At 43.8% G+C, this 16,977-nt stretch overlaps 1 protein-coding gene across 1 annotated transcript; it reads left to right on the plus strand.

Moving 5' to 3' along the window:
- The first annotated feature begins 1,147 nt into the window (after positions 1-1,147).
- Positions 1,148-7,678, plus strand: XTBD1 (XRN2 binding domain containing 1). Its single transcript, XM_016197573.2, has 3 exons — positions 1,148-1,386; positions 2,852-2,951; positions 7,323-7,678. Exons 1-3 carry the CDS (start codon positions 1,148-1,150, stop codon positions 7,332-7,334), a joined length of 351 nt encoding a protein of 116 aa, XP_016053059.2. The 3' UTR covers positions 7,335-7,678.
- The last annotated feature ends 9,299 nt before the right edge of the window (positions 7,679-16,977 follow it).

Genomic DNA, 16,977 nt, shown 5'->3' on the forward strand with positions numbered 1-16,977 from the left:
GTTGGCTCTAGTGATTCCCCTGTTACTGTACTTGAATGCTTCCAAGGATGGGAAATACACCACTAGCAACGAAGCTCTTCTGTCTCTCAGCGGGTCTGCTATGTAACCCTAGAACAGACAGCAGTCATGCCAGCTCACCTGCTCATCTCCTCTGGACACATCCATTCTGGCTCCTTCCAACATCTTTTGGAAACATAGGTGTCCCTGTTCTGGCTAAAATCCTCAGCGGCTCCCAATCCCTCTTAGGATCTAGACCACAGCCCCTACCATGGCCTGCCATCCTTGTTGATCTCTATGGCCTCACCTCCTCCACTGTCCCCCACTCTCGGACCTTGTCACACAGCTCCTGCTGTTCTCTTACCAGGCCAGGCTCTCTCTTGCCATGGCCTCCTCCTCTTTATGTAGTTAACTCCTGTACCTCCCTCCGCAGTCCAGCATCATTTCCTTGACTCCGGTTCTGGATCAGGTCCCTCGTGTATTTATGCTTCTAGCACTCTGGGCCTCTTCCTTATTAAAATTTGTCAATGTTGAAAATTTTCCCTTGAGCCATTAGGTATTTCACCAGTGTCTGCCTCCCTCAGCAGACGGTCAAGTTCATTACCACAGGCCTCTGAGTGTGCTCTCGCTGCGTCTTCAGCACCTGGCAGAGGGCCTGGCAGGTTTGTAACTGAATGGATGACTCGCTCAAGGAAGGCGGGCCACACACGACCTGGGTGGGGTGTGGAGACCTCTGGGGATCACAGAGAGAACCGGAGCAGCTACGTATAAAAGTCCTCAGAACTGAGGAAATTCCTCTGCGGGCCAGGCGCGCAGGGAACCCTCAGGGCAAGGCCACAGCACAGCTCTGGCTGGCGTCCCGCTGCCGAGGGAGAGAAAGGGGCGCCGGGTCTCTGGGCTTGGGCGCCTCTGTTTCCCTACCGGTTCCCCGAGGGGTCCACCGAGGACCGCCCCAGCCCGCGCCCGGGAGCCAAGGGCTGCGGAGATCCGAGGGGCCGGGCCAGTCAGGCCGCCGCGCCCGGCGAGGGCGCTCCAGGCCGGGCCTCCGGAGCAGTCGCGCGCCGCCCGGGCCCCTCTAGCCGCCGGGAGGCGGCGCAGTGCGTGTCGGGAAGGCGGCGGGCGGGTCCGGCCCTCGGCGGCGGAGGGCGCCATGGTGGGTGGCGATGCTGTTGCGGCGGTGGAGGAGCTGGTTTCGGGGGTACGGCAGGCAACTGACTTCGCCGAGCAGTTCCGCTCCTACTCGGAGAGCGAGAAGCAATGGAAGGCCCGCATGGAATTCATCGTGCGCCACCTGCCCGACTACCGCGACCCGCCTGACGGCGGCGGCCGCCTGGACCAGCTGCTGTCCCTCTCCATGGTCTGGGCCAACCACCTCTTCCTGGGTTGCAGGTGCGGACCCCTGCTGGCTGGCTGAGCCCGTCCCCCGCCTTCCGACCCGCAGCCCTCGCCCAGGGCTGACCCCGCCCCCAGCCTCCAGCCGCGCTGGCCAGGCCTCCGTCTGATTCCCAGCCTTAGCCAGCGCCTTGGGAAGCTATTTATGACCTGAGCCTCAGTGTCCTCGTTTGGAAAATGAGTTACAATATTAAAGAGTGAAAAGCACTTAGCACAGGCTGCCAACTAGCAAGGGCTCAATACATGCTAGACTCTAAAATTGCCACTATTTGTATTCCTAGTATTAGCTCAAACTCTAGCTTTAGCAGAGTGCATCTCAAGTCCATTAGCTCCTTTCGCCCACATGGCAAGTGCAGGGACAGAAACTGAGACCCCCAACTTACATAAGAAGAGGCTGAGGGTGTGTGTGTCACAAATCTAGGGCCTTGCAGCTTCTGGCAGGTTGTAATCTGTGGCCCTTGGCATAGTCTCTCCACTCCCCAGTCTGCTGGACCCCAGAGCCAGCTTTTGCCTCACTGCCTTTCTTTTATGAAAATAATAGATTTCTCGCATTCCCCTCTCCCCAACCATGAAGAAGGTGACCTATCTTCTTTTTTCCTTTATCTCACCTGAGGATATTTTTTCCATTGCTTTTTCAGAGAGAGTAGAAGGGCGGGGGGAGAGAGAAAAACATCCATGAGAGAGAGACATCGATTGGTTGCCTCCCGCACATGCCCTGACCTGGGCGGAGGATCGAGCTCACAACTGTGGTAGGTGCCCTTGACCAGAATCTAACCAGGGATCCTTCAGTCTGCAGGCCTGCACTCTAACCACTGAGCCAGACTGGCTAGGGTGAAGGTGACAGATCTGAGGCTCCCACCTCCTTTATAATTTAGCGTTTCCTGAAATTACGTTAGGATAAAATGACTCAGCTTAGTCCTGGTTTCTGACTCTGGTCACATAGCCCCTTTAGCCCTAGGCCACTTGATTTTGTTTTCAGATGTTGGGGGTTATTCGAATGAGTTGGGGAAGCAGTGCCAGTCACATCCATCCCTTTTCTCTGCCTTCTAGGTGCCCCTGGGAAGTCCTGGTTAACAGGATCCAAGATTTGGCAAATGTCAGAATATCGGATAAATGAACAAATAATGTTATTTTCATTAGACCAACATTCCATGGGTTCAAAACTAAAAAGTTTTTGGCCCTCATACCACGAATATGTACTTCCAGATGTACAGTGCCTCTATTTTTCTAAATCTCTTGTTTTGCAAGTTTGAAATACCTGCTCTGTTGGCATTCCTAGAGCCACTTCTGTTACTCCAAGCAGGAGGAACTGCTAACCTGCTGCTGAACATGTATTGATTTCCCCTGTAGTATCAAATCAGTCCTCTGAGAATTGAGTTTACAGTCCCTTTACCTGCAGTTTGTTAGCCCCATACTGACAATTCTTCCAAGGTTTTTAACCTTACTACTTTTTATTGTGCAGTTACAACAAAGACCTTTTAGATAAGGTGATGGAAATGGCTGATGGGATTGAAGTGGAAGACCTGCCACAGTTTACTACCAGAAGTGAATTAATGAAAAAGGTAAACAGGATTTCCAAGTGCATTTGAAATGGTGTAGTTACCAGCCCTGTTTATAGTGATGTATTAGAGTATATATTGTTTTCTGAATGCTTGTTTACTAAGCCCTTTCATTTTAATTTCTCTGTAATTGGTATAAACCTTTTCATACCTAGATAATTTATCATAAGTATGATAAATTATGCATTGTTGGTGAAGTAACACAAGATCAGCCTTTTCAGTTCCTTTAGGAACATTGTTTTGAGCTTTCTGCATGATTTTTAAAGAAAATGTTGGCTAGAGTACTAGTTTCTTACTTATTAAAAAACCTTGTTGGTAACATTAACTCATCTTAACCCAACAGGTGAAGGCCTGACTTGTCTTGTTTGGCCTCTCTGACTTACTGATAGGAATGCAGATGGAGTAATGTCCATACATCATAGTGTTCCCTCTTCTGCAGGGCTTAGTCTGATATGAGGCCATGGAATTTTTACACAGTGAGCTGTTGCCTACAGAGCCTTGTTTCTGGATCCTGGGGCTGTGCCATGGAGAGTAGGGCAGAAAGCAGCTCAGGTGATGGGGCTGGGCAACCCAGCTGCTTCTCAGAATCCAAGACACACTTTCTCTCATTTTCTTGGGTCTCCCAAAGTTTGTTTCTTTGGCACTTTACCCAAGCCTCTGTTAGAGCAGATTGTAAGCTTCTTGAAGTGGTACCTAAAGTTTTAGTCTTTCTGACTCCAAAACCTAATATAGACATACCCCCGAGAAGGTGCTCAGAAAATGCTTACAAAATTCACCAAAGCAATAGAGTAAAAGACTGCTGGCCTCTTTGTTAGTTCTACCCTCAGAAACATAGGTAAGCCCTGGCCTCACCCCAATTGGGTCTTGTTTTGGAAGGCAGGACATAGAGGTTCCCTTCTGTGTGGGTAACCAGGAACTAAATCAAACCCGCAGCTGCCCAGAAAGTACTTCAGCCCCAAACAGCACATTCCACTTGATTTCAGTTTTCCTATAAAAGGAATCAAAAGCTTCAGGTTAGTGTTCAAGGGGCTATTTTTTAAATATATTTTTATTGAAGAATCATCAATCAGCTGCCTCCTGCACGCCCCCTGCTGGGGATCAAGCCCGAAACCCAGGAATGTGTCCTGACCTGGAATTGAACCTCTCCCCTAGATCATAGGTTGATGCTCCACCACTGAGTACACTGGCCTGGCGGGGCTATTTTGTTTTTAAATCAGCTGTTAACGGGTCTACTGTTTTTAGCCAGGGAACTGAGAATTAGGAATTTGTGACTGTTTGGATCCTTTCATGTAGTACTTTAAAATTTTGGGGCAGTAAATCCTTCAGTGTCCCAGAGTGGTGAGGTTTCCTAGGGCCCAGGCAGGGGCGGCTGGATAGTTGCTGGCTGAATGCAACCTCTGAGGCAGGGGCAGGCAGGGAATAGGGTGAACCTTTACTTCTTAACTGCTTGTGGCAGATTCTCTCCTTGCTTTTTGCTCCTAAAAGATATCCTGCTCTCCCTAAGGTCTTTGACATCAATTTTCTGTTGTAGTATACTTCCCTCTCTTGCATATAGCTTTATTTTCCAGTCATGCAGGCTATTAGAGATTTCAGATCGCTTCATACTTGGGCTGCAGCCCCCAGGAAAGACTAAGGTGGTTTTGTAGTTGATACGCACGTCTCTAATATTACCCATAGACCAGTGTGAAGTGTTTGTGTGTGTTGGGGGGAATGGTCTCTCTAAACTTGTTATACATTGTAAAGGGGTCTTGAACCTCAAAAATGCAGGGAGCCCTGCCCTGGGATGTCCATTTTTGATGCTGTCATTGCACACAGCTAGCCTCCAGAGAACAGTTCTCAGGCATGAAACTTGCTGGAGACCAGCTTTGCCACCAGACTAATCATTAGCCCCTTGAAGAAGCCTGCAGGAAGCCTATACTTCTGTAGCACTTTTGGATTACATATGTTTCAACTTCCTTCAAATACAACTCATGTTTTCTTAGTAACCAAGTTTAATTTTAGACTGTTGATGCCACTGAAACTGGAACTCAGTGATCCTGAAAAGTGAGGTACTTAGAGGGTGGGTATGCTTCTAAATAAGCCATTCTGAGAACAAGTCATCTGATCTGTGTGCATGACAGACTTGTATGGTGTTTAAGGCTGTCCCCTGTCCATTGAAGGTCACCTTGAGAACCCACTAGAAAGGGCCATGGGGACTTTGCAGCGGTTCTTTTGTCTCTTGCCTGAGGTGTTTGCATGTAATAGAGGCTGGCAAACCTTGAGCACCGTTGCCAGCCCAGAAACAAAAAAACGTGATGATGAACCATGCACCTGAAAACGTCTGTAGTTCTACCCGCAATTGATCCTTACCTCTAAAATTAGTTTAGTTGGGTTTTCTTTCTTTCTTTTATCCTCACTCAAGGATATTTTTTCCATTGCTTTTACGAGAGTGGAAGGGAGAGAGAGAGAAACTCAATGTGAAAGAGAGACATCGACTGGTTCCCTCCCGCACATGCCCCAACAGGGGCCGGGGATCGAGCCTATAAGGGAGGTACGTTGCCTTGGCCGGACTCAAACCCGGGACCCTTCAGTTCGAGGGTTGACACTCTAACCACTGGGCAAAACAGGCTTAGGGCAGTTTAGTTGGGTTTTAAAGCTAGCTAGTAAGTGGAAATGAATCACCTGGCGTTGATATCTCAGGACTTAGTGAAGATGACTTAGGAACATAAGCTCTTTAAGACTTTAAAAATACTTTATGGCTATTCTGCAGTTTTGAGGCAAGTATATCACTATGGTCTGTCCAGCTCTTTTTTATCTGACAAAAGAAACGGTATTGGTCTCTTACTGGTGGTATTTGTCGAAAAGTTGCAGTGTATGATTTTTCTTTTGAAAGAGGGAGACTCAAACACAAATACATTGAGCGAACAATCTCATTTACCTCACAGCCATCCCTAGGCACCTACCAACAGCCTTTGTGGTTGACCAGCATTACCCATTAACAAGCAATAATTAACAAATGAGCAGCAGCTTACTCAGGAAGAGTGTCATTACTATGACTGTCAGGGTTATTTCCAAGGCATTGTCTTAACGAGTAAGAGGAGTGATTGACTAGGAAGCTTCCATATTGGCTCAAAGAATGAATTTCTCAATTACTTGCCCATTTTCCCTGAAAACATTTTTATCCAAGATGGAAAATGGCAGAATGGAAAGTGAAAGAGAAGTTGGAAAAACTAGTATGTCTGCATGCCAAGAGGTTCTTTTGTGCACTGTGTCCAGTCTTGGCAAGCTGTAAGGTAATGGAGCAGCCACTTGGTGGAAGGAGATACGATTCTAAGGTGGCAAGCATCTGTCTTTTTTTAAAAATTGCAGCCTGTCAGATTAGTTAAATCAGGTTTTGTCTTGCATCACCAAGACAGATGGTCAGTGGCGCTACCTTTTCCCCTTTATCAACGAGAAGTCAGAAAAGCTCTGTCTGACCCGTGTGTTGCCTGGTGCCCAGGATGAGTAAATCACTGCCAACACCTTGTATCAAAGACCATAGTCTTGATCTATCTTATCAGAAATCTGAGAGACAGTTTAGGGAATAATCTTTCCTTTGGACTGAAGATGGTTTCTTTAGGTGATACTGCATTCTCCTAAAAGGAGAAAGATTTCTTATATTTTGTTTTTGCTGAGGAATTTTGCTGCTTTTACATTTCTCAAAGAGACTGAAGGAATAGGCTTAGCTAGGATATAGGTCATACCTTGAAAACTCTGATTACTAAAAAGACTCAATTGATTCATTCACACTGCTAAATGTTAAGGAAATTCACTCAAGTACAAGGTGACAGCCAAAATGATTTCTTCACACCCTGCTTAAAAGTTGTCTAAAGCCATGTTTAAATTTACCAAAGGTGCTAGAGAGTACCCAGAAAGAATACATCTGCTTCATTTCGCCACTATTTGAAGACATGCATTTACAGTTTCTAACAGTGTGAAATCCAGAAGTACATAACCTTCACATCTCCTAAATATCCTGACTGAATGTGGAATGTTGTGAATTACTACCTGGATTCAGCTGATTTTAATTTAGAACAATAAGCGTTTGTGTGATTCTGCTTTTAGAACCTTTCATTGCAAAGCATGCCAGGAAAAAAGTTATATTTTAAGTATTCCCGTTATCACATTAAATTGAGAACATTTATAGATCACAGATGACAAAAAAATTAGGTTCTGACTTCCAAATGGATGGTATGGTCAGAGTTCTGCTCAATTTTTTGTATGTAGTAAAATATTAATAATTTCTGAGTCTACTTACCATCTGGGTAGTACATAAATATTGCATCACTGCTGTACTTTATGAATCTGTAGCCACTGGACTACATGGCTACATAACCTTCTCTTTTTTCCCCCCAGCATCAAAGCTAAGGCAGAAGACTCATCCCATTTTCATTATCACCTACAAGCTAAATTGGAGGCTGGGAAGAATGGGACTCTGGCCACAGAAGCTCTCCTAAGACTCTGGGTGTTGCCAAACATGTCGGAAAGAGGCAGTTGGAATGAAAGTAGCATTTTAAAAGGTCTTATTCTTCCAGTAGCGATCATTGTAAAAGTATGCATGGATATTTATGTATTTATAAATCATGACCTTTATTTTGTTTTTGAATATCAAACTTTGTGTTAAAAATGCTTATTTTTTTTACGTTGATGTAATAATGGCAGGTAATGGATTTTATGCTTCGGATTTCTCAACAAGGTACCTTTAAGTGTGATTCTGGTTTTATGGTCTTTTTTTCCCCTCCTGCAGAGGCAAACCAGGTCCCTTATTTCCTATTTCTGTCTGAAATTTACTGTGTCCATATACTCCACTGCCACACAAACTCATCTTTTTATTTTATTTATTTATTTATTTATTTTTTAATGTATCTTTATTGATTTCAGAGAGAGGAAAGGCAGGGGGGAGAGAGAGAGAAACATCAATGATGAGTCATTGATCGGCTGCCTAGCCCGCAACCTGGGCATGTGCCCCGACTGGGAATTGAACCCCGATCTCCTGGATCCTAGGTCAATGCTCAACCGCTGAGCCACGCCCGGCCGGGCAAAACTCATCTTTTTTAAAGAGATGAGAATCAAACCATAGGCCTCAGGTACCCATTAGCTCATGGGAAGAGGCAGCCTACAAAAGAACATCTGGCCTTATTTTAAAACTGACAAGAGGTCCAGGCAGCCAGTCGATCTGTAGATTCTGTAGTTCTCCCGGCCACTGACTAAAGCCCACATTTTCTTTTTCTGGAGGGAGCCTATGGCTCTTGTCTTCTACTAGACTTGAGGAATTGCCAAACACATAGCCCCCTCAAGAAATTCTTCATTGCAGTGCTGCTCTGCTCTGCAATTCTGGTACCGATTTCCCTCTTTTAGGTAATGTATGTTCTTCCTCCCTTCCCTGGCCTTCTTTCCTATTTAGTATCCACCATTAAGTACTTACCTCTAAGCAGAAATACTGAGAAAGGGACATCATTTAGGGAGCAGCAGTGTAATAGCCAATCACAGCAGGATTCACTCATCACAGTGCTCAGTCCTGGGGATAGTAGTGGATAAGACAGTGGATCCTGCTTCATCTTAGCCTACTGGTAAACCCAGGTACTTCAACAAACAGAAGTGCTAAAGAGGAGAGCTGGCTGTGAGAACATGGTATCTGAGGGCAGAAAAGTGGGATGACTTGCCATGGCTTAAGGCTAAGGCCAGGCTGCACTCCTTGGATGCTCCTCATCTCTGTGCAGTTTTAGCTCTGATCTGTAGTGACCATTAGGGTGGACCAAGTTGGAAGAAACAGGATCTGACCTGTAACCTTGGACAAGCCACTTCTCTCCCCAGCCTTACCTGAAAAATGGAGATCATAGAAATATCTACCATCAAGAGCTATGGCAAGGATTAAGATATTAGAGGGCCAAGCACATGCTTAATGAGCCTTAGCCTCTTCTTTTCCTCAACTGTAGCCTAGCCTCTTTCATTCTGATTATCTGTGCAAATTTGTGAGGCTTAAAAAACCAAATTATAAAGTAGAAAATTCAGAGTGTGGTTATTTACCTTTTTTTAAAATGTTTTTATTGATTTTAGAGAGGAGAGGGAGAGAAACATTGATTGGCTGCCTACTGCATGCTCCCTACTGGGGATTGAGCCCACAACCTGGGCATGCGCATGACTGGGAATCAAAACTGGTGACCTCTCGGTGCACAGGACTACATTCAACCAACTGAACCACACTGGCCAGGGCTGATTATTCACTTTTAAAATGCATTTTCTATGGGCTTCTCATGATGGATTCTATTTTCTCTATACATGTCCCAGTAAATTAATAATATCCTGGCTGGCGTGGCTCAGTGATTGAGCATCGACCTAGGATCCAGAAGATAACGGTTCAGTTCCTGGTCAGGGCACATGCCTGGGTTTTGGGCTCCATTCCCAGTGGGGGACGTGCAGGAGGCAGCCGATCAATGACTCTTTCATCATTGATGTTTCTCTCTCTCTCCCTCTCTCTGAAATATATATATATTTTTTGAAAAATTTTAAAAAAATCCTGTTAGGAATGTATCCATTGTATAAAGCAAGCTTAAATTGTGAAATGACTGGTAACACCCCCACCCCCATCTCCTTCAGTTTATTTTTGAAGACTTCTCTAACTATAATCAAATTTTCTGATGGGTTTTCTTTATTTCCTCGGTTTAAGTGCTTTTTATCTTTACAACCTCTTTGGCTATCTTACCTATAAAATTAACTAGTATTTTATAATTTCATCCTGTTTTTCTGGAGTACAAATCTAATTTTTTGCATTGCAGCACTCCTCATGGTGTAAGTAAAATGGTCCACTCCTGGCTTTCAAATAGCAGCTCACACCAGATATAAGATACAATATACTGGCCTCTTCATATATTATATATATATATAGTCCTGCTGAAGATGAGGTGAGGATCAGGTGAGATCTTAAGGGACATGATGAAGTATTACCTTCAAATAATGACTAGGAGAGGATATTTTTTGTTAAAGACGTCTAAATACCTTCTGAGAAGCACAGGAACAGTTTGGGGTGCTTAGTTCACAGCGATACCCTTTCATGTTACCTAGAAAATTGCTTTTTGAAACATTCCTTAGTTTGTGTCCCACCTGATCAATCCTCTACCTTTGCAGGAGAAAGATTCCCTCTGAACTTTTCCAGGATCCATTTGGACCTGTGGCTTACCTATTCCATAGGCACTGGGAGGAATGACACTATCCCCACCTCTGATACTTTGCTATCTGAAGGAGTAAATGACCATGAAAATACATAGTATTCCATCTGAAATGAGATTTATATTACCCCGTATGTCAGGTAACTTAGTGTTTCCCAGCTGTCCAGCTCTAAATTCTCTGCTGGGTACCCTTATGTCTGGAAGATTGTCAACTTCTGGGTCTGAGGTCTGTTATCTAGTCATTCTTGATCAGTTTAGGAACACCTTTTGGTTCTGTAGGAATAAAAGTAAACACAAATCTTAAGAGGCAAGAATTTTAGAACTTAAACAGAATTTTGGTCATATGGAAATTGCTTCAACAAATACTGAGCGCACACTAAAAAAATTCTGTGCTCTCATGGATACACACACACACACACACACACACAAATATACAAATTCTTTGGGGGAGAAACAATCTCACATGGTTTTCTTTTCATTAAAATAGAGAGCAAGCAATAATGCCTGTTTATTTTTTAAGTGAAAAGCAAAAGTTTACTCTGTCCCTTCAAAGTCATGACCCCCAGGGCTAGGGGTGGCAGAGTTGGCTGCCCTCTTTTTGGTGTGGGCTTGAAGCCTTGCCTATGGACAAGATCTGCTGAGGAGGTGGGGTAACATCTGAACAGATGCCCTTGGAATTCAAATACTAAAAATTGAAAATATTAAGCTCCCATTTGATGGAGTTAATTATTTATTCTAGACTATGTGAACCAGAGGTTTTTTTCCTACGGTGCTGTCAGAAAAGGGTGCCTCTTTAAAATATAACCCTGGTAGTTGTAGCCTAAGTCCCATCTTTCGTTCCCTGCCTAGGAAAAGTAGGCTAATGAACCAAAAATATCCTTGACTATGGCCTTCCAACCTATTTGCTTGAGGAAGATGCTGTTAGGGGCATGAGGCAAGTCTTGGTACTCCCCTGGTTTAGTGGAGTAAGGTCAACCTTGAAACTGCGTGGACCTAAAGCCCTTGCTTTGATGTGAATGTTAGCACCAAAATCTCATCCTCTTAGGGTTGCATTTTCCTTTCCCTTTGACATTTTCTTTTATTAAGAATGTTTAACTGAACCTAGTAGATGTGAACTAGTAGATGCCTCCCAAGTTGTTCCACCTCGGGGTGTAGGGGTCTGCAAAGTGGGGATGATGACCCTACTTTAATCTTTGTTGGAGGATTCAGTGAAAAAACCAATGTCTGTGAAAGTACCTGGCACTCAGTGAACTCTCAGCTCATTCCTGCTCTACTTTCCCTTTGAGGCCAAGCTGGGAATATATGAAATGCTTCAACTAAATTTACATGAAAGAAAAAATGAGCACCCACAACCACCCCACCATACCAGGCTCCATTCCCAGGGCTGCAAAAGGGCGTGCCCTTTCCGTTCAAGTTGTGGAGCAGGGCCTAACATGCAACTTAACATCCATTAGGTACTCAGTAGATAGGTTGACACTGAACAGCAGCAGGCACTGAACAATGCAGCACCAATCAAATGCCAAGCTGTTCTGGAGAGGGGCAGAAGTACAACCTCCAGGATGGAGGAAAGGGGTCAGCCTTACCCAGAGATTGTGTCCATTGCAATCCTCCCTCCACACTAGTTGACTTGGTACTCCTATACCACCTTGATCTAGGGGTCTAGGGCTTGCAAAGGCTGTAGGTATGCTCCTTTCTGTGAATATGGCCTTTGCTCTAGCACTGGCTGCCTGGCTTGCCTGGAGTCTCACCCTGTAAACCAACTAGATTCCTTATCATTCTGAGTGTGAACTGTGGGCCCCCAGTGACTGGAACAGTTGGGCTAGGATCACCTGAGGCCTGTAGTACTACTTCGCCTTAAACCAGCTGTTTTCAGCTTCTCAGGTGGTGAGACAATGACTCATGCTTCTAACTTCCTGTTTACCAAATTACTTGTCATGACTATGTGCCACTTTTATAGCAAAAAAACAAAAGTATTAAGAAAGTGTCCCCAGAGAATCTGGAGCTTGGACCCTAGAGGTCCTCTGGCCTACTAGCCCCTTGCTCAGGCCTGTGCATGTACTGCCAGAGGCTGTCTGCAACAGTTCCCAATTTCTGGCTTTAAATTCCAATCTTTGGTACTAATAATGTTTGCTCTTACAACCTGATATCTCAGACTTGGTCTTGAGCTGCTGTGTAAAAGAACATCTAGCCCTGTCAAAGAACCAACATATAAGGGCTAACAAAAGCCAAGAAGGGGAACTTTCTCCCTGAACAGATGGGTTCATCACCCTCACCACTACCAGGTCCCAGTACTGCCCTCAGTGATCTTTCTGGCTTGCAAAGATCCCTGTACCCACCCCTGGGATTAACAGTCTGTTCCAGCTGACGTTCCAGGGTGTCTCCACCTGAAACCACAGCCTATGTGCACATGCCTGTAACCAGAAGCTTACAATACAGCAAGGTTACTAGTTTAGCTTTTCTAGCCTTTAGCTGAAGCTGATGACATGGGCTTCAATTCTTTTCTATTCCCTGCCCAAGATGGTTATCAGGCCAAGAAGCTTCCTGTTTCTTGTCTGTGTACTAGCACCAACACAAAAATGTTAAATCTCCCAAGTCACTTTTGTAAAAGGCGTTATACAGAGGCCAGCCAAAGAGCAGCAAGCCACTCTGTAGGTACACTATCTTGTTCAGGAGTGCTGCTAGTCCAATTAAGCTGGTGGGCTGTGATATTCTTGACAAAAGGCTTTGTTTGGAAAGGGGGAAGGGAACAGAGCAACTGTATCCTTCGGGGTTCAGACAGGAAGCACTATTAAGAGGTCTGCCTTAAGTGGCCTTAGGTTTGGAATTTGGCAGCCTTCGAGACACCACAGAACCCCTCCTGCATTCTAGGAAGAATGACAACTAAATGGTTCGGGTTGATGGCACTTTACAAATCCCAGTCTTTTCCAGGTAAGACTTGAGATCAGCTAATCTCTTCCAAAGACTAAGCAGCGTCATGCTTGTAACCAAGACCATCACCATGTAAAGACCTCTACAACAGGTAAAAAGTTATTGCTTTCTCTTACCAGAGTACATTATCTAAATATATACTAGATTCTCCCCAAACGTATTATTCCAGAAATCACTGATAAACAAGAGCATCATGTATGTGGCCACGCAATGACAGAGTTCCTGAAAGTCAGTCGGCATGGTTCTCAACCAAGTCTGAATCCTTTATATGCCAAAGAGGAAGCTTAGAGCCCCTTCCTTCCAGGGTTCTTGATTTTAACCAGCAAGGAGCTTATGTTGCTGACAGTGACGTACCCAACAAGATTTGTAAAGAGCACACCTCACTTATCTTTTTGGCCCACTGAAAAAAAAAGTCCTAGCCTATGCTACAAACAGGAAACTTAAAAAAACTTAAGACATTACTGACAAAATTGTTTTAAAAAAGCTCTAGTGATGGAGAAATTACTGAAAGAATGGGACATATTTCTGCATTAAAAAAAATCTTTATTGATCTCAGAGAGGAAGAGAGGAGAAACATCAATGATGAGTCATTGATCAGCTGCCTCCTGCATGCACCTACTGGGGATCAAGCTCACAACCCAGGCATGTGCCCTGACCGGGAATCGAACCTTGATCTCCTGGATCCTAGGTTGATGCTCAACCGCTGAGCCAAATGATAGCGGAAAATGTCAATTCTTTCAAATATTTTGTTTCTAATATCTTTGCTCTGTTATATCCTAGGCTAACTGAAGATAACTAATCTTTCCCCTTATCTGACAGCTGTTTTCCTAACTAGATGGGAACTGAAGAGGGCATACCATGGCACAAGGTCCCTGTTCTATGCACGATTTCATTTACCTTTAATAGCTTTCCAACCACACTGACTTTTCTATTAACATATATAATCCCCACAAAACAGATTACTTTGGGACTGTGCATTTGCTGAATACAATAGAAAGGAACTCTAACAACCACCACCAAGACCTAAAAATTTGGTCTATCTCTTAAAACTTGGGAGAACCGAGAGATCACAATACCTTAGACGTTAACTCTAAACTGTGCAATGAGTGCCCCAGCAGGTCTGTCTCAGTGGTTAGAGCGCTGGCCTGCGGACTGAAGGGCCCCAAGTTTGATTCCAGTCAAGGGGACATACCTCGGGTGCAGGCTCGATCCCCAGCTCTGGTGAGGGCGAATGCAGGAGGCAATCAATGTCTCTCTCACACTGATGTTTCTCTCTCTCCCCTCCACTCTGAGAAGCAATGGAAAAAATATCCTGGGGTGAGGATAAAAAAAAAGTGCTACAAGCCCTGGCCGTCAGCAGTTGAGCACTGACCTATGTCCCAGGAGATCGAGGTTCGATTCCTGGTCAGGGCACATGCCCAGGTTGCGGGCTCGATCCCCAGTCGGGAGTGCAGGAGGCAGCCGATCAATGACTCTCTCATCATTGATGCTTCTCTCTCCCTACCTTCCTCTCTCTGAAACCAATAAAGACATGTTTAAAAAAATTTTTTTTAAATAGTGCTATGAGCCCCAGGCTTCTCTCTTGAGTACTAAATGAATAAATGAAATAGATACCTTATTTAGCGAGCACAAGATTGTTACTAAATAAGGCGCCTTTAATAGTCCCTCCCACAGTTAATCATATTTGTGGAACTTATTTTGGGGGGGAGGGTGCAGTGTGCAGACTCAAGGATATTTCTAAGAAGGGGAAAATTTTTGGTCTATTGGCAAGTCACAGTCCTTCATAGCAGAGACCTGAAAGTGTCCCTATATAGACTTTATACTAGGAAAAAAAAGGTGGAAAATGGTGGTCAAGAAAACTTTTTCATTGGATAGATACTAGTCTATCCATAACTCTCAATCAGGGGTGGTGAACCTTTTTTCTGCCAAGGGCTGCTTAGATATATCATTTAAGGGACATACAAAATTATCAACTTAAAAATTAGCTATGTAAAAAGCTCCTAGATTTATTGAATTTCAAGTCCTGCCTGCTACAGTTGCCTTGGCAGGGCCAGACCAAGTGATTTCAAGGGCCATATACGGCCCATGGGCTGGACATTCCCCACCCTTGCTCTAAATCAACAGAAGTATTTTCATAAATTGAGATGAACATTTAAGTTCAGTAGAATTTCTGAACTAAACGCAATCCCTTAATATCTCTTAAGGGATAGTACAGTTACTGGCTAAACGACCAGACTGCCTGGGTTGAAATCCCAGCTCTATCACTTACTAGCTGGTTGACCTTGACAAAGTTACTTAATCTCCTCATACCTAGTTTGCTCATCTGATACCTACCTCATATGATTACTGAATTTGAGATGCAATATGTGTCAGAGTACTTAGAACAGTGCCTTGCAGTTATAGAAGTATTGTTACAAAGGAATTACGTCACAAATGCATGTAAATTTTAACATGAATCCACCTTCATACCTAAGTAAATTAGTTCTAGCCTCTTGCCATATCATTTATAAAATTTGTGTAGAGTTTGAAAGTGTTTTCTGTATGACATAACCTTGTAAATTGAGGGTTTACATGTGGTACTTAACCAAAGAAATAGGAATCTGGCCCTGGCCGGTTTGGCTCAGTGGTTAGAGCGTCAGCCCACGGACTGAAGGTTCCCAGGTTCAATTCTGGCCAAAGGCATGTATCTCAGATGCAGGCTCAATCCCCGGCCTGTCAGGGTTCATGCAGGAAGCAGCCAATTGATATGTCTCTCTCACATCGATGTTTCTCTCTCTCTCCCCCCCTCCCTTCCACTCTCTCTGAAAAGCAATGGAAAAAATATCCTCAGGTGAGGATTTAAAAAAAACAAAACTCATCTGGCCTTTCTAGCGGTGACAACTTGCCCACTACAACATGCCTCTCGCTAAGGATCTCCTTCTTCCCTCTCCAGAAGAGAAGCGGAAACACAAGAAGCATCTGGTGCAGAGCCCAATTCCTACTTCATGGATGTGACATACTCAAAATGCTAGAAAATCACCACTGTCTTTAGCCAAGCACATAGGGTAGTTTTGTGTGTTGGCTGCTCCACTGTACTACTGTCCGCCTACAGGAGGGAAAGCAGGGCTTACAAAAGGATGCTCCTTTAGAAGGAAACAACACTTAAAGCACCCCAAATCAAGATGAGTGGGGAACCATCCCAATAAACACATTTTAGTTTAAAAAAAGAAAGAAAAAAGAATCTGTTCCAAAGCTGAAGGGAAAAACTATGAGGAATAATTCAGAGAATATTCCTAAAAATTTTCTCCAATGGGAATGTGGACTAGGTATAAGCTTTATGCAATGGGCTGAATTTAGGGTTAGAGTTGACTCCTTGCAAAATAAGATGGAATTCCCTTATAATTTTCTATCGACACTTGAAATGTTTCAGTTTTAAATAGGGAAAACAGGTTAAGAATAAAAATAGATTTCAAAGCAGTATCAAAATAACATGTAGTGAAATAAGAGGGGAGACTCTCATTGCTGTGTATTTAAGAGTCACTTACTGGAGTAAATGTCTATAAAAGTATTTTAGAACTGAATATAAAAGCATCACACATTTAATATGACCAAGAAATACCTTTAAATAAAGCATCTTTTTTTTTTTTTCCTTTGGGCCATAATCCCAGTGAGTGAACTCTCATTTGTTATCAAAGTTCCTAAGATCATACACTTATCCCAAAATTTGCCAATAATTTTTAAAGAAAACCATCAGCACTTATCCTTCTAGGGTTGAACTTTGCTCATTATAAGCTATAGCTATAGCCATCTTACAGTTTTCCAAAAGAGAAGAAACCAGTCTTCTACTGAGAAGCTTTGAGCTTACTAAGCTACTACGAGTATAACAAGAAACTCTTGGGGTTACTGAAATAGCTGTTTTAACTACTAGAAAGACTACA

The sequence above is a fragment of the Miniopterus natalensis genome, chromosome 4, assembly GCF_054644295.1.
Source record: "Miniopterus natalensis isolate mMinNat1 chromosome 4, mMinNat1.hap1, whole genome shotgun sequence".
Classification (NCBI taxonomy): Eukaryota; Metazoa; Chordata; class Mammalia; order Chiroptera; family Miniopteridae; genus Miniopterus; species Miniopterus natalensis.